Source organism: Mixia osmundae (assembly GCF_000708205.1).
Source record: "Mixia osmundae IAM 14324 unplaced genomic scaffold scaffold_5, whole genome shotgun sequence".
Taxonomy (NCBI): domain Eukaryota; kingdom Fungi; phylum Basidiomycota; class Mixiomycetes; order Mixiales; family Mixiaceae; genus Mixia; species Mixia osmundae.
In genome coordinates, this window is record NW_014575559.1 from 509293 (window position 1) to 537082 (window position 27790).

The 27790-nt window shown below is 56.0% G+C and overlaps 11 protein-coding genes across 11 annotated transcripts; 4 read left to right on the forward strand and 7 right to left on the reverse strand.

Annotated features, from left to right (window-relative positions):
• Nucleotides 1–18: 18 nt before the first annotated feature.
• L969DRAFT_17347 (uncharacterized protein) lies at nucleotides 19–831 on the reverse strand (the record flags this gene model as incomplete). Its single annotated transcript, XM_014712256.1, has 5 exons — nucleotides 19–34; nucleotides 91–290; nucleotides 346–465; nucleotides 517–572; nucleotides 624–831. The coding sequence occupies 5 exons, from the start codon at nucleotides 829–831 to the stop codon at nucleotides 19–21; spliced, it is 600 nt and encodes a 199-aa protein (XP_014567742.1).
• A 47-nt stretch (nucleotides 832–878) lies between these two features.
• On the reverse strand, nucleotides 879–2269 carry L969DRAFT_17348 (uncharacterized protein; the record flags this gene model as incomplete). Its single annotated transcript, XM_014712257.1, has 3 exons — nucleotides 879–1407; nucleotides 1463–2118; nucleotides 2174–2269. 3 exons carry the CDS (start codon nucleotides 2267–2269, stop codon nucleotides 879–881), a joined length of 1281 nt encoding a protein of 426 aa, XP_014567743.1.
• L969DRAFT_446761 (uncharacterized protein) lies at nucleotides 1839–3725 on the reverse strand. Its single transcript, XM_014712539.1, has 3 exons — nucleotides 3444–3725; nucleotides 2174–3392; nucleotides 1839–2118 (listed from the first exon to the last, which is right to left on the reverse strand). Exons 1-2 carry the CDS (start codon nucleotides 3710–3712, stop codon nucleotides 2336–2338), a joined length of 1326 nt encoding a protein of 441 aa, XP_014568025.1. The 5' UTR covers nucleotides 3713–3725; the 3' UTR covers nucleotides 1839–2118; nucleotides 2174–2335.
• Nucleotides 3726–4104: 379 nt separating this feature from the next.
• Nucleotides 4105–9764, forward strand: L969DRAFT_94495 (uncharacterized protein; the record flags this gene model as incomplete). Its single annotated transcript, XM_014712540.1, has 8 exons — nucleotides 4105–5293; nucleotides 5346–5483; nucleotides 5532–6238; nucleotides 6286–7283; nucleotides 7335–8474; nucleotides 8550–8725; nucleotides 8786–8898; nucleotides 8955–9764. The coding sequence occupies 8 exons, from the start codon at nucleotides 4105–4107 to the stop codon at nucleotides 9762–9764; spliced, it is 5271 nt and encodes a 1756-aa protein (XP_014568026.1).
• A 125-nt stretch (nucleotides 9765–9889) lies between these two features.
• Nucleotides 9890–10826, reverse strand: L969DRAFT_94496 (uncharacterized protein; the record flags this gene model as incomplete). The annotated part of the gene is made up of 2 exons (XM_014712541.1): nucleotides 9890–10616; nucleotides 10672–10826. 2 exons carry the CDS (start codon nucleotides 10824–10826, stop codon nucleotides 9890–9892), a joined length of 882 nt encoding a protein of 293 aa, XP_014568027.1.
• Nucleotides 10827–11032: 206 nt separating this feature from the next.
• L969DRAFT_87387 (uncharacterized protein) lies at nucleotides 11033–12892 on the forward strand. Its single transcript, XM_014712542.1, has 4 exons — nucleotides 11033–11332; nucleotides 11443–11820; nucleotides 11878–12483; nucleotides 12533–12892. The coding sequence occupies exons 1-4, from the start codon at nucleotides 11111–11113 to the stop codon at nucleotides 12542–12544; spliced, it is 1218 nt and encodes a 405-aa protein (XP_014568028.1). The 5' UTR covers nucleotides 11033–11110; the 3' UTR covers nucleotides 12545–12892.
• A 728-nt stretch (nucleotides 12893–13620) lies between these two features.
• L969DRAFT_94498 (uncharacterized protein) lies at nucleotides 13621–15002 on the reverse strand (the record flags this gene model as incomplete). Its single annotated transcript, XM_014712543.1, has 2 exons — nucleotides 13621–14093; nucleotides 14156–15002. 2 exons carry the CDS (start codon nucleotides 15000–15002, stop codon nucleotides 13621–13623), a joined length of 1320 nt encoding a protein of 439 aa, XP_014568029.1.
• Nucleotides 15003–15129: 127 nt separating this feature from the next.
• On the forward strand, nucleotides 15130–16499 carry L969DRAFT_103356 (uncharacterized protein; the record flags this gene model as incomplete). Its single annotated transcript, XM_014712544.1, has 5 exons — nucleotides 15130–15598; nucleotides 15655–15852; nucleotides 15902–16068; nucleotides 16119–16441; nucleotides 16491–16499. The coding sequence occupies exons 1-5, from the start codon at nucleotides 15552–15554 to the stop codon at nucleotides 16497–16499; spliced, it is 744 nt and encodes a 247-aa protein (XP_014568030.1). The 5' UTR covers nucleotides 15130–15551.
• Nucleotides 16500–17349: 850 nt separating this feature from the next.
• On the reverse strand, nucleotides 17350–21032 carry L969DRAFT_87391 (uncharacterized protein). The gene is made up of 3 exons (XM_014712545.1): nucleotides 19547–21032; nucleotides 17733–19497; nucleotides 17350–17668 (listed from the first exon to the last, which is right to left on the reverse strand). Exons 1-2 carry the CDS (start codon nucleotides 20967–20969, stop codon nucleotides 17819–17821), a joined length of 3102 nt encoding a protein of 1033 aa, XP_014568031.1. The 5' UTR covers nucleotides 20970–21032; the 3' UTR covers nucleotides 17350–17668; nucleotides 17733–17818.
• A 143-nt stretch (nucleotides 21033–21175) lies between these two features.
• On the forward strand, nucleotides 21176–22880 carry L969DRAFT_94501 (glycosyltransferase family 4 protein; the record flags this gene model as incomplete). The annotated part of the gene is made up of 7 exons (XM_014712546.1): nucleotides 21176–21201; nucleotides 21257–21347; nucleotides 21407–21798; nucleotides 21858–21982; nucleotides 22032–22139; nucleotides 22200–22807; nucleotides 22848–22880. 7 exons carry the CDS (start codon nucleotides 21176–21178, stop codon nucleotides 22878–22880), a joined length of 1383 nt encoding a protein of 460 aa, XP_014568032.1.
• A 7-nt stretch (nucleotides 22881–22887) lies between these two features.
• On the reverse strand, nucleotides 22888–27750 carry L969DRAFT_48794 (uncharacterized protein; the record flags this gene model as incomplete). The annotated part of the gene is made up of 6 exons (XM_014712547.1): nucleotides 22888–23262; nucleotides 23312–24193; nucleotides 24248–25006; nucleotides 25055–26392; nucleotides 26446–26814; nucleotides 26872–27750. The coding sequence occupies 6 exons, from the start codon at nucleotides 27748–27750 to the stop codon at nucleotides 22888–22890; spliced, it is 4602 nt and encodes a 1533-aa protein (XP_014568033.1).
• Between the last annotated feature and the right edge of the window lie 40 nt (nucleotides 27751–27790).

A 27790-nucleotide genomic window follows, 5' to 3' on the forward strand; every position in this document is an offset into this window, starting at 1 on the left:
GATGTGACAAGCATATGCTCAGGAAACGTTTTGACTGCGCCCACTATCGTCAGCTCTCAGCGCAACGTGTCATCGTGGCGACGAGCGTACGCAAGCTCGCCTTCCACATTGCCACCGTCGGGACCGTAGTGACATGCGATGAAGGTGGTATCGCCTGGACAAGCTTTCTGCGCACACCCAAGCGTCTTTGTCGACTTCCAGACCATCTGAGTGTAGTGATTGTACGCGCCGTGCTGGGGACCTTCAGCTTCCCAGTCACGGATTAGCTCGAGGGGGGTATAGCCAGATCCCTGCCGCATCGAAGTCAATTTGAGTAGCATGCGATAGCTCCACAAAAGCATGCACCCAGACGATGTTCTCGCCGTACACGCCCGCGAGCGCGGGTGGACTGTGAACATAATTGCAGGCAGAGATCCAGTCCGCTGCCGTGCTAGCCATACGCTCATCCCAAACCAGGGGAGCAGCCTGGGCCTCAACGTGAGCTGTTGCGCCGCATCGAAGTAATACCCGGCGTACATCATGTTTGGCGCGGAAAGCATTATGTTCGTTCAGCATGAGCTCTTCGAACGAGTCTGCGCCATCCATGAGACTACGGCTTACACTACCAGTCTCGCTGTACTGACCCTCGGCCGGCTCGCACCCCTCGTCGTCGTTGTTGGCGTCACGCTTGATTAGACGAGTCATGTCGGACTGAATCGTCAAAGGAATGTAGCAAAGAACGGCGAGGATGCACAGCATCTTGCCCGTCATGGTCATCTCGGGTTTGCTTTGATGCGGAGTAGAATTGAGTCGACGATTTGGCTGGACGTTCTGCAAGCAGATGGACGCCATGGCGACATTCTGCACCAATGTGTCATCTGGCCTCAAACACTAATGCATCACTGACTTGACAACAGAGCTGCGGTCAGGTTGGCGATGCGAATATTGAGATCCGAAAAGTCGGGCGAGCTCGCGAAATGCTCGATATGATTCAGCCTGCCACGGTCTCTATAGTGATTGATCACGGGCTCCTCGAGCGTCGCTGATATGTACTGCATATGCAACGAATCCGCATGATGCACGCCAACTGACTGTACAGCCAGAGCGCGATAGATCGATTTTGGGTCTTTGTCTGGACCTGCGGACCATTGCATGGTCATCTGAACGAGCTGTTCGGACCCGATGCGTCCTGTCTTTCGCTCTGCTTCTGAGCGACCAACATTGAGTCGTGGTAGCTGTATCTCGCCAGCGTTGGGACTTTGCGCTGCCAGGATGGCAGTAGGGTCACGCTGTATGAACTCGTCCAAGTCAACAAAGACGAGCCAGTCGGCTGTATGTCGATGTCGCATCGCGCAATGCGTAAGCCAGATTGTCTGATCATAATAGATCTTGCCACTTCGCGTCACAGAGCTGTACATGGGCGCCAATCTGACAGTACATCAGCTTGTATTCACAGAGACACAGACAGAAATCAAGCACGCACATCAGAGTATCATTGGCAGTCCCGGGCACCTTATCGACAAATTTGTCGATGAAGGCGAGATCCTGAGGAGATCTAGACTGCCAGACGACGCGGTCTAGCCAGTCGTGGTGCAGACGCCATTCGAGAAGCCGCTGTAGCGCAGTGTATCCATTCCGCATACTGTCAATGGGCGGCATGCAAGCAGTCAGAGCATGATGCCGCCGCGGTATTGGCCCGAGCTCAAGATCCCCGAAGGCCATTTCTGGGCCGGTGTTGGCTATGACGCTGATTGCTAGACTATCTCTGCTCGCCGTTGCCCATCTTTCCGGTAAATCACACTCCACGAAGGCGAGAAAATTGTTGCGATGGCTATCGAGCGGTGCTTTGCTGATGACGTTCGCTGGTATACGCGCATCTAGTACGTCACAGGTGAAGACAAGCTCGCCGGCATGTCCTGATAGCGTGCCTTGCGTAGGCGGTGCCGAATGTTGAGCGGGCGTATCTTCGATAAAGACGAGCACTTGAACGAATTGCGACGCTCGAACTTCGGCCACATGTGTCAATGTGCGACTTTCGACAACTGCTCCGATCAGATAAACAGACAAATTCGACAAATGAAGCGTCTGCACAGCTAATGCGGCATCAGTCTGCCAGACGTCCGCAGACTGCTCGTAGGACTATGCTGAGCATGTCAGCACAGACCCTGTCGACGATGAAATACTTCAACCGTACCTTTGCATCTTGGACTGTCCAGAAGACACAGATGAGCAGACCGGCTGCTGACAATACGAATGCGAAAGCGAGCTCCTGATAGCATCTGCTCGGCATCGGTTGCGAATGAAGCTGCGAGATCGGGCGCAAACATGGTGCGCACGAGCCCTGCGCTTTGGCCTTTTACGCAGAACTGAGCAGCGCGCAAATGCGATCGATCGCGAACTTTGGCCCGAGACTCTGTAGTAAGTCGGTTGCTTCTGATGTGCTAGGGTGCGCCTTGCCGCCAATCGCAAAGGGACGATGAACTTTGCCACGTCCGCCGTCAAAGACAACGAGATCAGGGAGGTGATGAAGCGCTTCGGACCGCGAGAGCATGCCGGGAGGAACAGGGTCAGAGGGCATGTCCTCTTCATCGTCGCTGTCGACGTCTATGCCAGCGCTCCTAGACAAAGAGGCAGTCGCTTGGTCTTCAAAAGTCACCGCACGCGGGTCGCGGTCCAGTATTGAGCGACAGTGCGTATAGTGATACCAGTTCAAAGTGCTAGGGTCGAGCAAGCTCGAAGGCTCGTAGTCTGCTTTATAACGCATTTTTGGGCATGTATGGATGTAATAGCCCATGTAGTAGTATTGACAGTGCAACATGCCGGCTGCCCGAAGTTGCCGTACCCAGGCAATCTCCCGCAATGCTGATACCTTGCCGAGACTGAGGCCAGCAAAGTCTGGATCCCAGATAAAGTATACACTCGAGACGCTTCTTGGAAGCACATCGAGTACGGCGAGCCCGATGAGCTTTTCGTCGAGCCGATAGAGCTGGTGATATGAGCCATACTGCTGCTGAGAATGACCGCTCGCACAAGGTCTGATAGGTGTGTCACATAAGAAGCGCTTGAAACCTTGCGGTGAGCGCTCGTCATCATCGTGCACGCTGATCTGGTAGCGATTGTAGAGCTCAAACTTCTCTTCAGTGAAAGAGGCGAGCTCGGTTGTGACGGTGAACTCGTGAGCCAGGCCATCTTGACCACTTGTCTCTGCAGCATGTATCGTGTCGACGAAGTTGAAAGGGTTCACCTTTTGCTTGTCCTTGCTCATCGGCGGCTGCTTTGCGACCGGCCGGGCGGCAAAGTCACGTGGTCCGAAACCCTTGCTGCCCTCCTTGCCGCCACGCCGGACGAAGCTGTTGAATCGCTTGAGGATCTGACGCTGTGACTTTGTCGGCGTGAAGGCTCCAACGTCTAGTCTGATCACCCGGAGGCGTCAGCAATGCTTTGCGCTGACAAATTGGGCCTACCTGATGGTATATTGCAAGCAGCAAGTCCGTGCCATATCTGGCTTGTAAACGTATGACCCGCTTCGGCGCCAGCCTCTGTCGCAAAGATCCTGATACAGCCAAGGCGATAGGGTGTGTGCCCATATTCCATATGATCTGCTGCAGTTTTTGCCGTCCTCGCTGCCACAGTAGCCGCAATGAGATGAAGACTTGTAGCCGACAGGCGACAGAATGGACATGTAGACATCGCTGGCCTCTCTGTCACCCTCATAGGTCCCCACAGGGCTCATCAGTGCGAGCAGCAGCAGAGGAGAGTGACACGTGACACACGCGCAGCTTGATCATGATTTCCCGATCAGTGTGCCCCAGCCATAAACTTTTGACGCCTTTCATTTGCAAGCCTTCTCTGTCGACACGCAACGACCTGGACGAATTTGGACAATATGGCAATTTACGAGCGCCTATCTGCCCGGACAGGAACCGCGCCCATCGGAGCAGCAGAAGCTCTCGAGACGCAAGACCGGCTAGCTGTTCCTCTGGTTCTCGTACCGACACAAAGGACTCGCACGGCTGCACAAAGAGAACTCTCGAGCCCTTCAGTCGATCGGCTCCTGAGCACGACGGGATCGCGATCACTTAGCTGCATCGCGCCTTTGTACTGCTGCACACAGGGGCAGTCAGCATGGCTCGACTAGGTGCACCACCTCCTCTGTCTCGCGAGCCCTCTTCAAAGGCGGTCTCATCTCTGCCCGCCGCCCGTGAAAGTCAGCGCACGCTCGTTCCAGACGGAACAAAGTCAAGCAACCGGCCGCGCTCTCGCTCGACTTCAAAGGCAAAAGAGGCCAAGAAGCCAGCACTCGCCACAGTCGACTGGGCATTTGATCCTGCGCAGGGAAAGTGGATCGAAAAGCCTCCTGCTTTGCCGGCCAAAGATCAGCGATTGTCGACCGGATCTGCCGAGACACTATTCATACAGGCTGAACGGAAACAGGAGTCCCCTGTCTTTGTGATTCCTTCACCTAGCTCGCCAGCATTTGTACCTGCATCTGACAGACACCCGCCTGTTCAGCCCGCGTACGATCCTGATCAGCTTCCTCCTCTGCCTCTCAAGGTTGTGTCGACATCTGGCGTGCTCGAGGACGACGACGACGAGCATCTCCCGACAGAATCAGACCTGTCCGACCGCCTACCCTTCTTCTTGGCGTCTCACTCACTACGCCGCAGCTCGACAGATCAAGGCCCTCGATACTTGGCGCCAGCAATACAACTACAGCCTGCTCCTGGATATACTGCTAAGAACATCCAACGCAGCTCTTCTCACACTGGTCAATTGAGAGGCAACGGTCGCAAGATGGGCATGTCTCGTTCTGCACATCACACACCGCCGGGCTCGCCACTGCATGACAGGCTCAGCGCGCAGTCCTCACCTCTCTCGCCCAGTAGCAGCAGTCACTCACGTCTACTTACACCGCGCTCCTTTTTCTCCAAGTTCCATAAGTCGCCGAAGACGCCGCAAGGCGAAGACGGCTTTGCACCTGGCTTCATCATGCAGCAATCACTCTCTACGCGGAGCGGTCAAGATGCTAGATCCATGTCGCGGTCCACGACGGCAAACAGTATGTGGGGACAGTCCGCTGATCCAGCCGAAGAGCTCTCGCCGAGACGAGGAGATTCGAGGGACGTGTTCGGGAATGCCAGTCCGATCTTGTCCAGGTCGCAGCCTATGTCGCCGGCTCTGAGCTCGAAGTCGAAGTCCAGCGGTCACCCAGATAGTAGCGAAAGCGAGATTTGCCCGGTTTGCATCGAATCGCTCAGTCTGAAGCTCTCCACAGAACGACATCACATTACGCCTCGATGTGGTCACAGTCTACGTACGTCTTTGCTTCTCTTCGCTGAGACCTTACTGACATGACCTTCGATCAGACGAGGCATGCTTTGAGGCAGTCTATGGCGATGTGGCACATGCGAGACAGACCAATGCGTCGATCGGGCTCTGCGGCGTTTGTCGAAGAGACATGAAGCTTGGCGATGCCTCGGAAGACGTGGAAGGTATCAAAGATAGTGAGTGGCCTTCCGAGTTCCGCTTACAATGTCTGATAAGCGGCGCAGAATTTGCTGCGATTTCTGGTTTGCCAGACCAATCACCACGTGCAGATCCGACGACGTCGTTGCTGAAGAAGGCGTTGAATAGCACAGTCGATTCGTCTCGCTCGGATCTGCATAATCCCGACGACGATGATCCTGTCCCAGCCCGACACGGCCTCGGTCTCGTGACGAGTTTAACGCATCGATATGTGCCTACCTTGCAGCAGCAAGAAGGCCTATCCGTGGCCATCATCAGCCGAGCTGCAATGTCTACTTGCACGCCCAAGATTACACTCAAGCCAGAAGACAAGACGATCACAAGATCAGCCTCGACGACAGAGCGGGCGCATCTCACTTGCATGGTCACGATTGAGATGCCCACTCTCAAGGCAGTACCCGGTCTCGCTTCGCCAGAGCAATCGAACGACGCCATCCAGAATCGTCCGAGTCCGCCGTCGAGTGTGTCGGATGGCTCAGGCTGCTCCTCTTCTCAGACAGACTATGCATCCACTGCAGCATCGTCAGTACAAGCATCTCCACCTCCCCGTGCGTCAAAGATCCGCACAGAGATCTCGCCTGCGGTTCTTCAAAAAGTCGTCGCAGATCTAGTCGCACGATCGGATGATTGGAAAGGTCAGTCGCCACTCGAGCTTGGCCCTTTGCGCCTGTATGAGCCCATCGAAGTGCGCAAGGAAGGCATGGGCCGTCCATTCTTACTATATCTATTCCGGGTGCGTTCGGTTCGCTTGATGTTGACATCCACTCATCGTCCGTCTAGGACGCCCTTCTCTGTCTATCCGAAGAGTCACTACCCAGTAATGCGGCTCCTGATGCTTTACCTGCACTCAGTCTGAAAGGCCGCATCTATCTCAAGCATATTGACAACGTCACAGTGACATCAAGTAAAGCAGATGGACCCAGTCTGACGATACACATGTCAGACGAGGCGATGGATCGATTCAGGATGTCCTTCAGAGAGTCAGCGACAATGCAGCAATGGCGACAAGAGCTCGAGGACCTCGTCAGCAAGCTGAACGCTCCACCGCCACTACCAGATGCGCCCGTTCCTTCTGGTCCAATGCCCACAAGACCGACGCGGTCATCTGTACGTACTTCTGTTGCGCCGTCGCTATCCATTCCGCGTACCAGTCCTGCCCTGTCCGAGAACGCGATGTCGCCCAGACCACATCCTTTCAGTGACAAGCAGAACATTGCCGAGATGCGTCCAAACGGGCTCAATGGCAGCGCGAGCCTGCTCGATGTAGCGACGCATCAGACCTTGCTGCAGGCTGACCCGACCGAGCTGCCGCCGCTGGATCTCATGATGATCGTCTCTGTGCCAGCTCAGGGCGCCACGACGAGCCTTGCAGCCGCGACAGCAGCACTCAAGCTCAAAATCTTGCGCAATTGCTTGCGCTTTGTCGTCGATACCGCCGGTCCCAGAGCTCGTCTCAGCATCGTGACTTACACTGCAGGCGAAGGAGCGCGTGGCTGCCTGCACAAGTGTCCCTACATCGCAACCGGGACTGAGTCAGGACGGACGAAGATGCTCGATTTCATCGACAGGATAGGCAAAGAAGATCCCGAAACATCCGCGCAAGTCTATCAACGGGACGAGCATGTCAATGTCGGCGCAGCTGTCAATCTCGCCCTTGATGTGGTGATGCAGCGTCAAGTCAAGTCGCCTCATTCGGGCATCATACTCATCAACGACGGCACAGATATTGCTATCGGTCCACAGATGGACCTCGCACTAGCTCGCACTGAGGCTGCAAGGTGCGCTGCATATCTCGTGGGGAGCGATGCGGAGCTGACAATGATGTACAGTCTGCCCATACATACGCTCGGCTGGGGCAAATCGCACGAGCCTACATCGCTCTACCTTCTCTCGAATTCTACAGGAGGCAGCTATACCTTTGTGCAAGACTGGTACGGGCTTCAAGACTGTGTCGCAGGCTGCGTAGGCAGTATGCTGTCTGTCGTTGCAAGTCGGGTCCGATTACATCTGGGCGTCTCGGCTTCCGACTTTGTCATCCGCAAGGTCGCGGGAATCTCAGGCGCAATCGTCTCGGCAGACGGCAAACATGTCGATGTCGAGCTGTCAGAGCTCCGTACCGGCGAGAAGCGCGACTTGCTCGTCGAGCTCGATCTTCAGGGCGGCATCGAGGAACCCGTCGCACCTCAGCAAGGCGTGACGACTTATACGCATCTGCCGCGATCATCGAGCATGAATCATCTCAACTCGCACATCGAGCCGCTCTCAACAGGCACGAGCAGGTTTCTGATGAAGCGGGGCGGCATGACTCTGGGCGCGCTGGAAGATCTCGATGTAGGCATCATACCAAGCGGTCCTCTCAACATGCAAGTCAGTCAGGAGATTCCAGTCTTCGAAGCCAACATTACGTGGATCGCACCCGGTTCGGAACCGAGTACGGTCCATCGCTCGATACGACCCGAGCTGCTGACGATCTCTGTTGTTTCGGCACGAGCAAACACACCCTCGCCTTCGCCTGGACTAGAGACGTGTGATCCCAGCATCGTTCGGCGTCGGATGGAGCTTCTCACTGCCGATATGATGACGCGGTGTTTGCTGCTCATGGCTCGCCGGAGTACGGCACAAGCACACCGCTTGCTGGCCGAGACAAAGCGAATCATCACCACCATTCTCGCTAATCTCGCGCCGCTGACCACAAGCGGCACGACAGGAGATGCCCAGCGTAGCAGAGAGTACTACTTTACGCATGATGTCCTGCTCGCCTGTCTGGACGATATCGAATACTTGCTGAATGGTGTCCGAAGCGACAATACATTCCAGCGCGTCGAGCGCCATTATGGCACGCAAAACGCCATGATCTTGCGCGATCAACGATCCTGCTCACCCCGAAGCGCGACAGAGAGAGCATACTGGACCGCAGACTACGCTCAGTGGCTCTTGCAGCGGTCACAGAAGTTTTGTCATTCTTGGGCGTAGTGCTCCCCTTATTATTTAATTAATGCAATTCGTCGCGCGCAATAACGACTCTGCTGAATTTCGTCGCACAGCAAGGCAAACATCGGGCTGCCTTTGTCCAGCATGGATTTGCAAGGCCTCAACGACAACTTGCCGAGAGAAGACAGACGGAGAACACAGCAGCTGCAGCGTCTCAATGGAAGCTTCAAAGCCGCAGCGCAAAGTCTGACGGCTTTGTATCAACATGCCCAAGCGATACAGAAAGCTTGTCAGTCCTTGCTGTCAGACCTTCCCGCTAAGAGTGCTGACCGAGGATGGGCTGGGTTAGCGTACCAATCTGGCTACATTGCCGCCCTGTACGATGTTCAGGACCATCTCCAGCGTGGCCTTGACGTTCATGGACCGGAGACGGCGTTGGCTCGCATTATCGACTATATAGAGGTGCGTCACCATCGCCTCCCTCTCTCTCAGCACGGCTCAAGTGGTCTCATGCACAGGCACGACAAGAAGCGCTTCGTAGCGAGTCAGATGGCGATGATGCGGATGAGCCCCCTCGCTCGCCCACTGTTCGCGTTGCGCCAACGCTCTCGCTCACTCGGCCAATGGCATCACGTCCCAATATGCAGCCCCCAACAGAGACATCGGACACCATCAGAGCTCGTCGTGCGCGCACAGAAGCCGAACGAGCAGCGGCAAGACAAAACTTTGCTCAGCCCGTCGCAGATATTGCACGCTCGCCCAGTCCTGCAGCAATGCGAGCGGAGCATCATCCCGAGCCGTCTTCCTCGGCGCCTTCTTCGCCTGCCCAGCATCAGAGACGATCAATTAGACCAGCGAACGACTCTGAAGGCTACTTCAGACTGGGCGCAAGTTCCTCAACTCAACCTGGCAACGTGTCAGCGGCCGTGACTGCATCACCCCATGCTGCACCCATCCGTTCTCAGCCCAAGCGAACGATGAGAAGCGGCGCTGGTAGCAAGCCTCGCGACTCGACTGGCTCGCATGGTCTGCCAGAGGGCTCGAGTGTTCCCGAAGCTCGCAAGAGGAGATGGGCCGACCCTGCTGCTTTACCCGCGTTCATCGGTATCACCGGCGTTGAACAGCAGGGTGGCGATGTACCTGCGAGACCGATCCTCAACGCTTCTCAGACGAGCGAGAGTAGCCTCGATAGATGTGTCGAATCTAGTGCTCTGGAAGACCGACCTGCAGCTATGATCATCGATGATGAGGATCGACCGCGCAAGACTCGACGTCGTACAGATACCCCTGTGAGCAATCCGGCCAATCTCAGCACCGAGATTCTGTAGCTTGTACGACTAGGTGTGGGATTGCATTGGCTGTTACAGTGTCTATAGGATCTATCATCGTCTGTGTGTGCTAGGCGCAATACGTGTACAACATGACAAGTTGGACTGATTTAACCATATATGTGCTATGCCCATATGCCTAGGAGCGACATGGCTGCAACGCCTAGGCCAACAGTGGCGAGTGCCCTCGCGATCTTACTTGCTGGAGCTTCCTTCATCGAATCAGAGAGCAGGAAATCGTGCACGAGCAGGTTGACGACACCGGAATAGAGCAGGATGCCGGCAGAGGTACTGTCGAGCACGCCTTGGACGATACTAGCCTCTTTAGATTCTGGATCATACGATGAGGCTGCCAGTAGACCGACAGCAATGCCCAAGGGCGTAGTTGCAGCATAGCCTACAGCTGCGCAATAGGGCAAAAGTTTGTGTCGTCTCTTTATGCGCAACGAGCACAATCGGGTGCCTAGTCCTAGTCCTTCGAAAGTCTGATGAAAGATGATGACCGAGGCGAGCGGCCAAAAGTCTCTTGTGACAGCGAGCGTGAGGCCGATGAAAAACGAGTGGAGCACGACGCCCGCTTCGAGGATGAAAGCGCCGACGACATTGGCGAAATTGGTGTTATGTTCCTCTGCCGTCATGTGATCACCTTTCTGTGAGTGAGTGGACAGCAAGGACGACGTCTCGCTGGCGGGCTCGAGATCGTGCGTATTGTGCGCAATGCCACAGCCGTACTCGCAATCGTCCTCCATGTCATTGTCGCCTGGCTTGCTAGTTTTGTCGGTCGTCTGACTCCGGTTCAAGATCGCGTTGCCCAGCCTGAGACAGCTGAGCTCGGTGACGAATACGCCAAGCCTGTCAGGCAGATTCAACATCAGCGCTATATCGTTGATTCAAAGAAGCGACTGACATTGAGATCATCGAAATGAGAGCCGCGAAAGGGTAAGCGGCCCAAAAAGTGCCTTCGAGCAGGGGCGAGCTCAATTCTTCGAAAGCAGGCGCGAGCAAGTGGATGAACGCAGTGGCGATGATGACGCCGGAGGAGAAGTGCTGGACGTGGTCCATGATGGATCGTCCTCGATCTGAGTGGGACATAGTCGTCCATCGTTTGAGCACGATGGGCAGGAGGGCACCTATGCCTGACGTGATGAACAGGACGATCAGACCGGCTACTCTGCCCTGAGTAGCCGTGTGTGGCCTGTGAGGGGCCTCTGTCATCGTCATGCTCGACATCTTTCAGCGTCGTCTGGTCACCAAAAACGCGTCGCCAGGTCGGCCAGCAGTGCGTCATCAGGATCAGCAGCGTGTGACGAGTTTTGCCTTGACCGGACTGGATCAGGACAGCGAAGATGGTGCGAGTGACGCTCAAGAACTTGCAGCAAAAGACGTTCACCCTCGAACTCGAGCCGAGTCAGACGATCCTCGATCTCAAGCAGAAAATTGAGAGCGATCAAGGCCATGCCGTCGCTCTTCAGAAGATCATCTTCTCCGGCAAGGTGCTCGCAGATGACAAGACGATTGGTGATTGCAACATCAAGGAGAAGGATTTCATGGTTCTCATGGTCAACAAGGTACATTGGACTCCTCTTCATCGTGTCCACAAACCTCGTCATCCTTCTTGCCAAGCAGCGCAGCCCGTCCTCCTGTTAGTGCGAGCTATGCTCACGAGATGCTCGAACAGCCAAAAGCAAGCGCTGCGCCTGCTGTAGCGAACCTGCCAGCCGCAAGTGCGCCCGCCGCGTCAGCCAGCGCGCCAGCTCCCACCGCCACGCCCGCCACAGCGACGCCTGCATCTGCTGCCGCGCCGGAGCCAACAGCAGCAGCGAGTACAGCGTCTGCTCCTGCTACGCCTGCTGCTACTGCATCAGCAGACGCAACCACTGCAAGCGCAGAAACAGCGCCAGCCGCGTCAGACGATCCTACTGCTTTCCTTACTGGCGCAAGACTCGAGGCGTCCATCGCAGAGATGGTCAGCATGGGATTCCCCAGAGAAGACTGCCAGAGAGCTATGCGTGCGAGCTATAACAATCCTCATCGCGCCGTCGAATACCTCATGAACGTAATTCTCTCGCAGTGAGCACGCTACCACATGCTCATCTCGCGTTTCGATGGACAGGGCATTCCAGCTGAAGCGCAGACCGCACCTCCTCGCGCTGTTCCTGCTGCTACCACGGGCGCAACGCCTGCAGCAGCGACGACGACGACAGAAACGGCAGCGACACCTGCAGCTCCTGTGCCCGCGCCCACGACCGGGCAGCCAATGAATCTGTTCGATGCCGCTCGACAGGCCGCTCAGAATCCCGCACCAGCTGCTGCAACCGGTGGTGCCGCGCGGCCAGGCGCAACTGAAGCGGGACTAGATGCACTACGCCGCGAGCCCGCTTTTGAGCAATTGCGTACGCTCGTCCAGCAAAATCCGGCACTATTACAGCCCTTCTTACAACAACTCGCACAGACCAACCCACGCTTGCTCGGCATCATTCAACAGAACCAAGAAGCCTTTTTGCAGTTCCTGGGTGAAGGCGCAGAGGGAGAGGGAGACTTCGGGTTTGAGGGAGATGACGGCCAGGAGGGTATGCAGCACGTTCAAGTTAGCGCAGATGAGGCACAGGCGATCGATAGACTCTGCGAGCTCGGCTTCGATCGTCAAAACGTCATTCAGGCTTTCCTGGCCTGTGATCGCAATGAAGAGATGGCGGCAAACTTTCTCTTTGAGAATCAAGTCAGTCTCCCTCTCACTTCTGCAGAAGTATTCTGATGACAGAGCTCAGGGTGATGACTGATCACAATGACATGACTGTTCTGCGTCTGCTCAATGCATGTCGCGTACGTACAGCTGGGGCATCGTCGCAAAGTATACGCGAGGATAAGTGCACGTCTGTCAAGTCTGCATCTATTGAGGCTTATGTTCAGCTACCGTATCACTCATCTTTGGTTTGCTCAGTGGCAGGCGCGAGAGCTGCTGCAGTCGCCACACGGACAAGAACGGCATCTCTAACCTCTACAGCGCCTGGAGACCCAATACGCATCTTGAGGCATTGTTAGCGAGCCCTTGATCGATGTATACTGAAATCAGCGAGAGCTCGAGCCATCTCCAGCTGAGAGTCGATAGCATGAGCACTGCCCGGCGGCCCTTATCACTTGCAACATGACCAGTCGCACTGTCTGTTTCGCGCGCTAAGGAAATCAATCACGTGACGCGCGCGCCTTCCATCTGATAGATGTCTGCAAACTTGCACGTCCAGATCGCGATAAAAGGCGCGCCGAATCCTTCTTCCCACTCCTCGCGGCACCTGCCAGCAAATCTGGCGAAACCTCTCGGGACCAGATTGAAGGCGCTTTTGCGCGATTTAGGGGCACACCCTTCCGGGGGGGTGCCGAGTCGTTGTGGAGGTACGCGCGACTATCGACTGCTCTGGCGACGATTTCGATTCAGACGAGCTTGAATGCTAGCAAGCGCGGGTCGTGCTTGTCTCATTCACTTCTCTCGCTAGGGACACCTCCCGCCTCAGTCACCGTGTTGACTTGCTCATGAACTGATCAACAGATGCGAGTCAGTCATCTTAGCTCTTGCATTCTTATCGTCGCTTCTAGTGAGCTGGCTGTGTCGATAGATTGCGAACAGCGAGACTGCTGTGGCGCATGGCTCCCGCTCGGTAATTGCTCTCGTCTGTCGTGTGTTCGCTGACTTAAGGAAGCAAGTAGAGCGGCGCGACTGTTCAGACTGACGCGACGCACGGTCATGCTACTTGCTGAACGTAGATGCATTGCTATACGGTACGCGAAGATGGTCTCGAAGGCGTGAGGCTGTTGGCTAGATCGATGCTGGTCTGTGCTGGATGCATGTCACAGCGCATTTCTAGTGATGCACTGGACAATCGTGTTTGAAGCCGAGATGGTGACGGTCGACCGTCGTGCAGTGCGAGGAACAGAGGCAAGCCGGACAGCCTGGCGTTGCTGTTGCGCGACAGTTGAGCTTGATGCAGGGAAGAGGACCTTCCGCGGCAGCGACATGCTGACTTATCCATTCCGGTAATCTGTCGAGCTGCTCGCCGATGGGCTTATTCTCGTCGAATCGGAGAAGGATGATAGCCTGGAGGCGATAGGCGTATCCCTTGATGCCAAGTCGGGGGATTTGACCAACTTCGGCGGTGACCGTCTTCTTGTCCTCCCTGGACAGACTATAGGCCAGCGATTCCAGATCGAGAAAGGAGCGTAGATTGGCAGCTTTGCCTCTGGCCACCCAGGCGTACACGCGGTCCAAAGCGCGTGCGGTCGTGCGAGGGTAGGCGGCTTGCCATGCGGTGTACTGATGGCGACGTTCCTGAAGCACTGCAATTTGCCTGTCAGCGTCGGCCGGGCTTTATGCCTTGATGTCGAGCGCGGGCACGTACGGCGATAGTCGGTCATGATCTGATCCATGGTGATCTCGCTGGGAGCAGAGTGGAAGACAAACTTTTCGCAGAGGTTTGCAAAGTCGCAGGTGATATGTGTAGGCGCGCCAGAACCGGCATCGCCAAGGTTGGTCCAGGTGATGCCGAAGAGAGCATTGTCGAAGCGCCAGAGCATGAGCTGACGTTCCCACGCGTCTGACTGAATCTCCTCAGCCGTACAACGACGGGGCGGATCGTGCTGTGATGCGCGCCATCGCCAGTAGTCAGCGGCGTACGTACGCACGTTTCGATGGCGAGGCTGCATGACGGCCGAGGCGTGACACTCGCGACAGAAGGGCGTACGCCGACCGAGCGCTTGCGTCGAGTCCGCCAGTGCGTAATGAGGGTCGTCATCGAGCTGTCCACACTTGGCGCAGCAAAAGTGTACATTCTGAATAGCCGTCTCGCGAGCCAGTTGGCCGGCTTGGACGAGATCATCTCCGATCTCTGTCGAGGTCACTCTGCACCAGACATAGTCCTGCGACAAGACGACTTTGAGCAGTCGGCAGACTTGCTCCAACGCTACAAGACTGCCTGAGTCTACCTTGCCGGACATGATCGCGACGCGAGTGAGTATCTCGATGGGCAGGTCGAGCAAGCCGATCTCGTTTGACCCAGGCCGGCTTGTATGAGAAGACACTATCGGAGCTTGGACGCGAGTGAGTGACTGTGTCGTGCGAGAGACACGGTCGATGTGGAGATGTTCATCATCTAGGAAGCTAGCTCTGGCTACTTCTTGAGCGGCGAGCAGGTAAGGATAGTATCTGCGATGGCGGTGACCGGTCGCCAAGACATAGCGCCAGGCCATCGCACCGACTGAAGATGCACAGTGACTGATGCAGATAAGTTGCGGGTGCGCGTGATTGGGAGCCCGCCATGGCTCTTTTTGAGGATGGAGTGACTTGACGAGAAGAGCGCGACTCCATAACACTCCATGACGAGATCTCAAGATTCGCTGCGCTCAACCTCGTTTCCATGGATGACTCAATTAGCATGCTGCCTACGCTCTTCAGGATACGAACGAGCCTCTCATCGCCTCTCGCACTACCGAGTTCTGTCAGTCTGCTCAGTATGGAGCAGGCCAGACAGGCCACCATGCTAGGAAGAGAACATGCACGCACACACCGTCAGTGGGCGAGCCCACCTACTCATGGTGAACTTGCGACGATCCTCAGGATATCGTGCAGCCCTCTGTCCGGACGGAGGAACTGAAGCTCTCGAGCTGAAGGCGCTCATCACGTCTTGTCGGCCTCGACGCGTGAGCCGATGATGGGTCATAATCAGCAGTTTCAGCTCGCCCTTTCACACAACTGCTACACCCGACATCAGCACATTCTGTAAGCGTACCTCCCCGACAATGAATCCGGACAACTCGACGGATGCCCAATCACAAAGCGCGCATCGGTACGTCTTTCGCGTCTTACGCTTGGCGTATTGTCTGATGTCTGTCTTCTCGGCAGGGAGGGACTCAAGCTCTTGACCGCTCATCCTCTTTCGCCTTATCCAAGTCTCCTGTTGTCGCCTGTGTCGCCAGTCGATAGGCCCGCGTCAGCCCCGCCAAGTCGTTCAAGTGTCATGAGTGCCTATGACGACTTCGTCAAGCAGCTCGCTACCGGCGAACATCCGACTTGCTCCACACAGGAGCTGCTATCACTAGCGTACGTCTGTTTGCAGACGCATGAGCATAATGCTGACCATGCTACGCAGTCCTGTGGCGACGCAATTTCCTCTGGCTCAAAAGATCGAGCAAACAGTCCAAGCGCGCCATGCTGGCACCAAGACCAAGCTACGCTCAGCTCTTACAGGCAAAAGCGGCCAAGAGCTAGAGGAGATGATTCTCCAGGCTTACAAATGCATACTTATGCGCACATCCGGTAAGCGGCTGACATGTGCTATGCTCGCGGCTCTGACATGTCAATGACAGAGATCGAAGCGTTGGCTTCCATCGCGAATGCTTCCCTCCGCGACTTGGGCGCTCTTCGAGCACGATTGGAGGCAGCCACCCAGCTGCAACCGATAGAGAACGACCGTCCCGCTCCCGCTAATCTCGGACACGCAAGCTCATCAAGTCCCACGCACGGCATGTCGCAGGGCGCATCTGTCACGCGCATCGCGCAAAGCAAACGGCCGGCAAGCCCGGATGGCCCATACAAAGAGGCTGCTCAAACGCAGACGCGCCAGCACGCCACACAGATCGTCCGCCCTATCTCAGGCAATAGCATGCCTCCCATCTTCATCTCAAGATCTGTGACTAGGCGCAAAAGCCTCCTCCTACCCATCACGACCGGCAGCACAGGCCCCCTGACATCTCGAGCCTTGCCAGAGCTCATCTCGCCACNACTGCCGGAATACAAGCCTCCCANNCGTCACTTCAGACCGCGTCTGCTGGCGTTAGTGAGCANGGATACGCTCAATGATACCAGTNGAGGNCNTCTGACGCCCGNAGAACGCGGTCACATCACTGTTCCCNAGGGCCAAAGGGCGAAGGTTCTCCTTGACCGTCCTCACCTGCTNAGAACTTNTGGCANGGACTCGTTTCCCGCCATGCTTCAGGAACAGGACAGCNAATCCATCNNNNTNNNTNTGNNANNNNTNNCANANNNANNNNGATGGATTNGCTGTCCTGTTCCTGAAGCATGGCGGGAAACGAGTCCNTGCCANAAGTTCTNAGCAGGTGAGGACGGTCAAGGAGAACCTTCGCCCTTTGGCCCTNGGGAACAGTGATGTGACCGCGTTCTNCGGGCGTCAGANGNCCTCNACTGGTATCATTGAGCGTATCCNTGCTCACTAACGCCAGCAGACGCGGTCTGAAGTGACGNNTGGGAGGCTTGTATTCCGGCAGTNGTGGCGAGATGAGCTCTGGCAAGGCTCGAGATGTCAGGGGGCCTGTGCTGCCGGTCGTGATGGGTAGGAGGAGGCTTTTGCGCCTAGTCACAGATCTTGAGATGAAGATGGGAGGCATGCTATTGCCTGAGATAGGGCGGACGATCTGTGTGGCGTGCTGGCGCGTCTGCGTTTGAGCAGCCTCTTTGTATGGGCCATCCGGGCTTGCCGGCCGTTTGCTTTGCGCGACGCGCGTGACAGATGCGCCCTGCGACATGCCGTGCGTGGGAAACAGTGCGACTGGTCATGTTGCAAGTGATTATGGCCGCCGGGCAGTGTTCATGCTATCGACAATCAGCTGGAGATGGCTCGAGCTCTCGCTGACTTCAGTACACATCGATCAAGGGCTCGCTAACAATGCCTCAAGATGCGTATTGGGTCTCCAGGCGCTGTAGAGGTCAGATCGGCCGGCCGATGTCTGGACTGGTCGTCCCTGCATTGTGACGGTCTCTCAAAGACGGAGAACGCTCCGCTGGTGAGGGCCCTAATCGTTCGCATACAGTCGCATCTAGCTCGTTGCAGCATTCACCAAGCGTAAAACAGGTGTTTGCCGCGCGTGAATGCTCCAAGTAAATTCTCGTCATGTATCGTCTGCGACGAAGTGAAAGTATCAGCACTTCAGCAGTGAGCAGAGGCAGTCGATTACAAGGCATACCTGTTGCAATCCATAATGCTAGTTGACTTGCAAGCATCCAGACAGACATCGACAAGGTTGCTATGGCGAGACTGACAAGACTACGTTCAACGCATGACCAGACCAGAAAAGACGTTCATTGTGTCTTTGCTGATGTGTCGGAAATTGAGAATATCAAAGACTGCGATCGGATTGGCAGCGAGGACAGCCGGTGCGCTGTCTGTCGAGATTGATGCAGCCGTTCGATCTTCATCGTCTTCTCCAAAGCCTGCAGCAGCGCCGCCGCCAAACCAAGATCCGGGGCCAATTGTGGCCTCTGTAGATGTGTCGGCCTCGTTAATCAGACGCAGTATACTCATCATACGATCGCAGAGAACAGCATAAGGGTTGCGGTCGTAGCCCTCGTTATTGTAAGCGTGTAGGCGGCGCACGAGGCGTGTGACCGTTCGCACGAAGCCGACCTGAGAGTCCCGCAAGCGAACCTTAGCATCGCGCGAGGCAAAGAAGGCGACGCTGTAGATACACATGGCAACTCGCTCGATATGCGCTAGTCCGTCCTCAGTTGTCAGGACCTGGCAGTCGTCTTCAGACATTGGTATGAAGGCCGTCAGATTCTCGAAAAGCTGTAACACTTGGTTATCGCTGACGACTCGGCTTAGCTCTTCTCGGTTACGATCCAGCAATGCGAGCCTTGAGAGTGCTGTCAGGGCTGTATCGATGTAGTGGCTAATCTGGCCCGAACGAGTGGCACAGCGCGCCGCAGAATAGATAGAATCGATGTCTGAGGCTCCGAGAAGGAAGAATTGGATAAGTGCAAAGCTGTCGCGAACTGTTGTCTGGGTTTGCAGAGTCAAATCGATGCCGTCGCGTAGATTGACGAGGATGTGAAGAACATCCTTGCGGAGCTGAAGCATATCACGCATCTCGACCTCACACACGAGGTTTCTCGATGTGCTCGACATCTGACAGATTTCTACGAGTGTCGAAACAGTTTCGGGTACTTCGACCATGAAGCTAGCATTGTAGTCGATGTTTGAAAGCAAGCGCAGCAGATTGGTCAAGGAGAGGAGCAGCTCAACAGTCGCGAGTCCAGCAGTCTTGTGTTTTGTCGTATGTACAGCTGTCTTGGGCTTGAGCGTCTGAATATCTTCGCCGACGATTGCATACATATCTTTGTAAGCCGACGGCCACACTCGACGCAGCTTGGATTGCCGGCTCACTGCTGCTTTTGCCGGTAAGTCTGTGTCGCTGTCGTGAACTGATCCGAAAGCAGCCTCTTGCAGCAGGGCCAGGAGCTCTTCATAGAGCTCTTCGGCCTCGACGAGTGGCAATCTACCGACTGGATCTTTGCGCTCTGGCACCGATGGACAGTGAGCTGCAAGAAGTTGTAGCGCGTTCAAAGTGTATGAGACCTCGGACGGTATTCTAGACTGCAGCGACATCGCCATCGCAGTGATATCGACGACGCCGAGCTGATGGACGTTTGGCTCACGTTTGCTCCTAGTGATCTGCGCATGACGTTCTTCAACGAAGCCGAGATTCCAGCTAGCGACAGTGTCCGTTGGCCGAACAATGGGCCTATATTCGGTTTTCTGACGTTTTCTGGGTGGCGTGGGAGGTCGAACAGGGACTGCCGGCTGAAGCGGCGCGGGTGACTGGATCGCCTGCGACTGCGACTCAAGTTTAATGGCTTTCTGGTCCGCTAACGCCGCTACGGTAGCTGGAGGCGCGCGCTGCAAAGCCATCTGCTGCGTCGCAGCCACCCTCTGCTCCTCTGCCGCCTCGGCTGTGATGGAGGTCACTATCAGTATTCCGAAAAGGTCAAGAAGACTCGCCTTCTTTTTGCAGTCGCTTCTTCTTCTTGTACGCCGATTCCACCTTGCCATCAGCTCCGACTATTGGCTTTTGCTTTGCGGGCGGTATCTGCCTGAGTGCGTTCGCGACATGGGGCGGAAGTTGCGCTTGAGCTTGCGCAAGCTTTTGCTGCTGAGTCATGCCTTGATATTGTGATGGCATGGGCTGCGGCATATTCGGGTATGACTGTGCGCCTCCCGGATACATGACGTGACCGCTCTCTGAGCCGAGTGAAGACGCCATCGAGGCGGCACTGGGAGCACGTGCGGGCACGTCGGCAGGTGCTCGAGGACTTTGATAGACGGACGGTCCTTGCGGTCCACTGTGAGACGACATATTGGGGTTGGCAAAGCTAGCCTGCTGCGAGTTTGGCGGCATGGTCTGAGGCCGCTGCATTGACGCATTGGCTGAGACTGCCTGTCCTTGCGACACGGGACGAAGCTGTTGTTGCTGCTGCTGCTGCTGCTGCTGCTGCTGCTGCTGCTGCTGCTGCTGCTGCTGCTGCTGTTGTTGCTGCTGTTGTTGCTGTTGGTGTTGTTGTTGTTGTTGCTGAAGGGACAGGAAGCGTTGCCTGATCATGGCCTCAAATCCAGCCAGGGAGGTCTGGAAGATTCTGATGAGTGCTGCGATGCGATCCTGTGGATGTGCGTGCTCTTGTTGGTTCTCCGAGGGCAACCTCTGGAATCCGCAGTAGGTGGCGACCATGCCCCAAAGCTTGGACTGTGTCACGCTAGCACTACCGCCCAGCTTGGCAACGACCATGAAGAGGCGCTCCAGGTGTACAGGCTGGCCTTCTATGACGGGTATTTGCGAGCTGGGCGTGCCTTTCTGGTTCATGAAGTCACGGTAGGCTGGACCGAATCCGTTGGGCAACATAGCCTGCATGGCTAGCTGCGTCTGTCTCTGTTGTTGCTGCTGTTGCGTGAGGAACCCGCCACCTGGCTGTTGATTGGGCGTACGCTGAGCAAATGCAGAGGCGGGGCTAGCTTGCCTCGGCGGGGGCGAGAATTGTGCGCTGGGTCCAGCTTGTGGATGCGACTGAGCTTGCTGCTGCTGCTGTTGCTGCTGCTGCTGTTGTTGTTGGGCCATGTGCATGCGCATGATCTGATCGCTATAGGCCATCCCAGGCATTTCGCCGGTCACACTGCTCTGAGTCTGCGGCGTCATTCGCTGTGCCTGCTGCTGCTGCTGCTGCTGCTGCTGCTGCTGCTGCGCCTGTTGCTGAGCAGCTTGATAGGCCCGCTGTTGCTGCATCATTTGCCATTCTTGGCTGCTTGGCTGGGCTTGCAGAGGTGGTACGCCAGGGCGATTGAAGCTCATCGAGCTTGAAGGACGACTGCCCGAAGCGCTGCCATTGTACTCGTGCTGGCTGCCCCTACTCAGACTGCGACCGTTCTGGTCCATGCCGGGCGAGTAGCTCACAGTGAAGCACCTACTGATGCTGATGCTGATGCCGCACTCGTCGACCAGCCAACGCGCTCGCTGGGCTCACTAGGATTCACCGTCTGTACTCTTCCCTGCAAGAAGCTTAATTGCTATGCACGCCAGCCTATCCGTCGAGCTGCGTTGATCATGCGACGCTGAACCACGGATCCTCTCAGCTCATCGGCATGGCTTGCCGGCCCCTCAATATAGCGTGCGCTTGCTTGTAACAGACAACGACGGCTGGCTGATGTACCACACGCTCACAGCATGGCTTGCGACTATAGCTGGCCTAAGCTTGGCGGGGTCGAAGAGCATATCTATATGCTCTCACAGGAGCTCCTCAGAAGAGGCCACAAGGTTCGCCTGAGCCGCAACTTCAAATTCTACGGCTAAGGCGCGCGCTGTTCGATGCGTAGGTGGTCATCATCACCCACGCATATGCTAGCACAGAGCCCAACAGTTCCAGAACGGGCATACGCTACCTGCCCAACGGTCTCAAAGTGTATCACCTCCCACTGGAGCCAATACCGCCTCAATCGAACCACGCGACGTTGCCACAGATGTTTGCCAGCTTGCCGCTCGTTCGCCAAGTCCTCATACGCGAAGAGGTAGAGATCCTGCATGCCCATCAGGCAATGTCATCACAAGGTCTCGAGTCGATCTTACACGCTCGAGCGATGGGCATACGCGCCTTGTTCACCGATCACTCCTTACAAGGCTTTGGAGGCTGGGGTGAGATGTGGGGTAACAAGATGCTCAAATCTGTCCTCAGCGATGTCGAAGCTGTCATTGCCGTCAGCCACACATGGTCAGCCCCCCTCTCGTGCATGCTATAGCGTCCATGGCTGACCTTTCGAAGATTGGCAGCCGCGAAAATACGGTGCTTCGTGCTGCGCTCAACCCGGATCTCGTACATGTCATCCCCAACGCAGTCGTCGCTTCCAAATTTTCACCCGATCCATTGCGCGCAAAGCGGATGACCAAAGACACAGGTCGGTCACTCTTTTCAACGAGATCTTACACTCTTTGACGATCGAGCAGTCACTGTCGTTTGCATCAGTCGATTGGCTTATCGCAAAGGAATCGATCTGCTCATCGGAGCCGTACCTCGCATATGCGAGATCTATCCAGACGTCAAGTTCATCATAGGTCAGTCACGGATGGGACATGCGAGAGATACCCTCTTATGCTGCCACAACATGGCTACAGGTGGGGATGGGCCAAAGGTCATCGAGCTAGAGCAGATGCGCGAAAGACACCAGCAGTTACTCAGAGGACGCGTGGAACTGCTCGGACCCGTGCGTCACGAGCAAGTACGCGATGTGCTCATACGAGGCGAGATCTTCCTCAACACCTCCTTGACCGAAGCTTTCGGTATGGGCATCCTTGAAGCTGCTTGTTCGGGTCTCTACGTCGTCTCTACTCGCGTTGGAGGTATACCAGAGGTCTTGCCGGATCACCTGATCAGCTTCGCTCAACCCGATGTCGAAGATGTCGTACAAGTCATCGGCGCAGCTATTGACCATATTCGCTCGGGCCGGCATGACCCCGTCAAAGCACACGAAGCCATACGTACCAAGTACAGCTGGGCCGATGTGGCAGAGCGTACCGAACGTGTCTACGAAGCCATGCTCACCGTCGAGCTTCCACCACTCGTCGAAAGGCTCAGGCGAATTTACGGTACCGGCGTGGTTCATGGCAAGGTCATGTGTATCGTTGCACTCGTCAATTGCGTCTTCCTTGCGCTGCTAGAAGTTTTCGATCCATCTGATCGCATTGATAAGTGCCCTGCCTTCAGTCTTGCACGATACAACAAGGCAGGTCATTCCGCAATTTTCCTCCATGCAGTCCGCTCAGTGGAGCGATGCAGTTATGTCAAGAATACCTTGACGGATGATCAGAGCTTTGCACCTTGACGCAGAAGACGATTGGCTTGCTCTGGCGTCGTGATCACCTCGTTGCTCGCGAAATGCCTCGCAAGATCCTGCTTCATGATCTTGCCGTTATGATTGCGAGGCAACGCATCACAGAGCACTACGCCGGCATCAAGCTGCTTGTACCGCGCTACTCTGGTGCCAAGTGTCTGGATGACAGCCAGCGCAAGCGACCGGTGCTCCTCGATCGACACCGACTCGGCGGGTACGATGAAAGCGCGTGGGAGCTGTGTAGAGAGAGAGTCCACCCATATGCCCGCTACCGCAACTTCTGCCACGCCTTGCACGCTCATCGCTATCTCTTCGAGCTCGGTGGGCGACACCTGGAATGAGCGGACCTGTAGCGAGTGCATAAGACTAGGACTTCTGGTGCGGAATAAATTCTACCTTGATCATGTCCTTGAGTCTGGAAATGATGTAAAGATTGCCATGCTCGTCGAAGCGACCAAGATCGCCAGTGCGAAAGTAGCCATCGTGGGTGAACGGCTCGACCGTGTCCGTGCCGCGATAGCCATTCATGACGCTGAGGGATTTGACCAATATCTCGCCTTGGCCTGTCATCTCGTCGTCATCGATGATGACCTCGCAGTCCGGGACAGGCTTGCCGACGCTGCCGAGACTGGCTTCGGCTTCAGACCATCGTGAACTCACATTGCCTGCCACAGGCAAAGTTTCCGAGGATCCATAGTCGAGATCGACGATGATTCTGTACTTGTCCCACATCTTGCGAGCAAGGTGGGCCGAAAGCGGCGCGCCGCCAGAGCAGATACGCTTGGTGTAAGCAAGATCGCTCGGCTTTATCCAAGAAGAGTTTGCGAGCATGGCAACGATGACGGGCGCGACGTGTAGAGTCTTTATGCGATGCGACCTGATGACGTCAAGAAGCTGCTGAGGCGCAAAAGGTCCGGGCAGCACGAGCGTAATACCCAGGGTCAGAGCGACAAGCTCACAGCTGACCATCCCAAATGCATGCGAAAAGGGCGCTAGAGCAAGCCAAGACTGGTTTGGACTGCGAGACGCGCGCTGGCATGACGCTTTGATAGCCGCAATGATGCTCTGATGCGTATGGACGATCTGCTTTGAACGCCCACTCGTTCCGCTCGACCACAGAATGCAAGCCGGTCCATAAGCTTTGCGCGCAGGCGCTTTGTAGCCGCCTTGCGGAGGGTCGTGCAGGCTGTCCCAAGATTTCACGCCCAGCGCCGTGGGCATGCCTGCCACGTAAAGACCCTGCAGCCGAATCTGCTGACTCGGCAAGTGTTTGCGATGCTACACGAGCTTTTCCTGAGCGTCGCTACACACGTGTAAAAGCAAGCTGCTGACCTTGAAGCGCCATATGTCGACCGCATCTTGAACCAGCTGAGACTCGGTCGAAAAGATGATGGTCGGCGTACAACGATGAAGCATTTCCGCAAGCTCGAGTACTGTGCTTTGCGCAGGTGCAGCTGTAAGCGTGAAGCCAAGCGACCAGCAGGCGAGCTGTACGATGGCATACTCAGAGCTGTTTGGGCTGTGAACGAGGACAAGAATCTCTTCGCCGCGAGTAGCATCAACAGACTGAGCAAGGTTGAATGCAAACACCTGAGCGCGTCGACGCAATTCGCCTCTTGTGAGAGCCTCGCCGGAGATCGCATCCTTCATGGCCACATGCTGACTACTGACAGGCGCACTTGTGAAGGGCGAGGAAAAGATATAATCGCAGATGTTGCTCGCGCTCGGGGTGAATGCGATGCTTGAAGGCGAGTATGTAGTGATGAGGGACATAGCGCCGTGTGTCAAGCTCGCGGCGCATAGAGCAAGCCGACGAAGTAGTCGTGAAGAGGAGATCTCGGATCGCGCAGATCTAATGACAGGAAGTAGCGAGGTCCGAGCTCGACGGTCGCTGGGCTGACACGAGGGTTCCTCCCTGCTTATTCGATTCACTGTCAAAGTGGCTGACAGCAATGCGTGCGACTCGCAGGTCATGTCCTGATGCATCCAGATACACGACCGCGATTTCGCGAGGAGCTGTCTTTGATGAACTTGCGGGCCCGACGCGAGGCTTTGGCAATGACCGCTGCCGAAGTGATCGTGGGCATTTAACTAGGTGATACGTTTATAGAACATCACGTAAGCCTTCGCAGAGAGCACCTTTGAGATGTCTGTCGGGCGCACGTCCTCGTCTGAGCAGTGAAACCATCGTCTCTTCTCGCCATCAGCGCGGCAGACATGCGCAACATAATGGCCACCTCCAAGCGTGCCGATGTGCTCTATGACTGCGTAGAGCCTGTAAATCTGCTTGTCGTCGCTGACTGTCTGCTTTGGAAACATAAAGACGCTCATATCGAGATACTCGGGAAACGTGATCATGTCGTCGACCTTTTTGAGGTTCGAAAAGGCAGAGCCAAACACACTTGACTTGCCACTCTGTCTGAAGCGCTTGACGTGAAGACAGAGCACTAGCGGCAAGGTAGCGATCAAATAGCGCTTCCATGCGCGGCGAAGAACGAAACGTTCTGGACGAGGCGTTGTAAGCGCTTTCTCCGGTGCGAAGCTGATCGCTGTCGCACTCGCGAGCGCCCTCCGGTCCGAATCGGTTAAAGACGAGCTACTTGCTTTGGTGAGCATACGTGTAGGACCGAACGATGGGCTCGAGACTTCCGAGACTGGCGCCGACGCCGCATCCTCCACATCACCCTCTGCGCCGGAAACCTCGCCATCAGACAGCGAGTGCGTAGACTCATTGACAGGCGCGTACAAACCGGTGGACGCCACCGATGATCTGCGAGAATCTGACACGTTGATCATACCTGACTTCGCTTCTTGCATCCCTGGCTGCGGCGCATAGCGTTCGACAGCTTTGGGCGTTTGTGGTACACGCGTCGTCATAGCCTGGCCATGCAGATATTTCCAGCAGCGTCGGCACTGGAAGGCGTTGTCGCCTTCTAATACTTCGACGCTCGTGAACTGACGAAGAGCTTCGTACAGGCCTGTATGCATCTGCTCCTTCGCGATATGACTGAGCTTGGGACCTGGATGTATGCCTGGATTTGAAGACGAGGCTGCTCTCACTTCGGCAGGACCATTAGGCTGAGCGATTCTGAGTCCATGTAAGGGTAGTATCGCCGTCTTAGGCAGATCTCGCAGCAGTTCCTTGACGTATGCGCTCTGCTCCCGTGTTGGCCGGGGGATGGGCGCAGCCTTGCGTGATCTGTGCTTTTCATGGTGCTGATGTTCCGTGCGCGAAGGTGAGGGCTCTCGACTGGCTGAATTAGCGGACGAAGGCTTCAGCCAAGTATGTCGTTTCGAATTGAGCATAGCTGGGTCCAAGCTCTTCCGTCGACGGACGCGCGCGTCCTCGTCCGGCTGACTCAGGAGCGTGTCCTCGCCGCCCGACGCCTCGGTCTCAGAATACGTGATAGCAGGTGATTTGTCCTTCTCGCTGCCTGAATTTGCCGACCGTCCGAGCAGCTGTCTTATTCTGTCCCTCTGCTCGTACGCGCTAAGCCTGCTAATGTGATGGATTGTGGGAGTGCTCTTACCCGTCGCAAGCGAGCGTCAGCCTCTGTCTTCATAGGAACAGAGATATCGAGAAAGTCCTCGTGAATGGTAGAGGCATGTAGGCAAACTTCGCACACAATCGTGCTAGCCCATCTGCCGCAGAAAAGTCTATCTATGAAGCTGTAGTAAGGATAAGCCGAGAGTGCTTGCGGTGGGGGTAAGATAGCCGCGGTCGAGGGCGACTCGCTGTCGCTGTCGGATGAGGAAGCTTCAGAGTCTGCTTCGCTGCCACTCGCATTTGCAACGTATTCAGAAGAGATGACTGGCGGGCCAGCGTTCGCGTGCACTGTGCCACGCCTTCTGCGTGACCGCTTGAGGGCTGCAGGCGGTGGTCTCAGCTGCTTTATCAGCTGCGAGTAGCCACAAGGAATCAGTGCACGCGTGGCAAGTCATCAGGCTCGACTGACATCGGCCTCTTCCATCCTGACGGTGTCTAAGAGCACACGAAGGAGCTCATGTGCGTCTTGTTGCTCGTTGCCATCGAATTCGTCGCGCTTCTTTGCCAGCTCACGGAGTAGCCTATTAGGCGATATAGTCTTTGTCCTACTTGACGAGCTGGCGGTACTTGCTGACCAGATCTGTGTCAGTAAGTGATGCAGCGAACGTGTGAGAGGCAGGGTCTGTTGCGCCTGCGTTTCTGATTCGGCAAGGCAATACAGCGATGGCGAGTTGATAGCTCCCGGTATCCGGTCGGGCACAGTGCCTTCTGGCGTGACAGCATCGCTCGTCGCGGCCAAGTCGACAGCCTTGACGAGCGTAGTGAGCCCTTCATGACCGAGGATCTGCTCGAGCGGGTCGGTCGCGCTCAGGGACTGTATCGTGCAATTGAGAAAGCAAGAGTTGCCCAAGTTAACGAGGCCGGGCTGTCGCACGCCTGTCGCACTCGGGCTTGCAATGGCACTGGCAGAAGTGCCCGTGCCAGAGCTTCCACTTGATCCCCGTTGCTTGGGCTTATCTGCTAGCGAAGGCACTGGCAGCACCGCGGCATGTGACCGCTCAGGCGAGCCTGACTTTCTGACGGCATTGCTCGTACTACGATGCTGCGTTCCGCTCGAGCTCGAGTGGTGGGACGTAGTATGACCCGATGATCTGCTGTGCCTGCGAGGGAGATGGGAGCTGCTGCTCGGCGGAGACAGACCGGAAGTGACGTCCAAGCTGCGTCGTCTCGAGCTAGGAGAAGCGCTGGGAGGTGAGATGGGACGGGACGACAGCAGCGTCTCTGTCGTCTCGCTTGCCTTGTCTGGCGGCAGAAAGGGAGGCACCTTCCTTGTGCCCAGCACGCCCATCTTGCCAGTCACCTCAGCTGGCAGACTGGCCGCCTGGCGC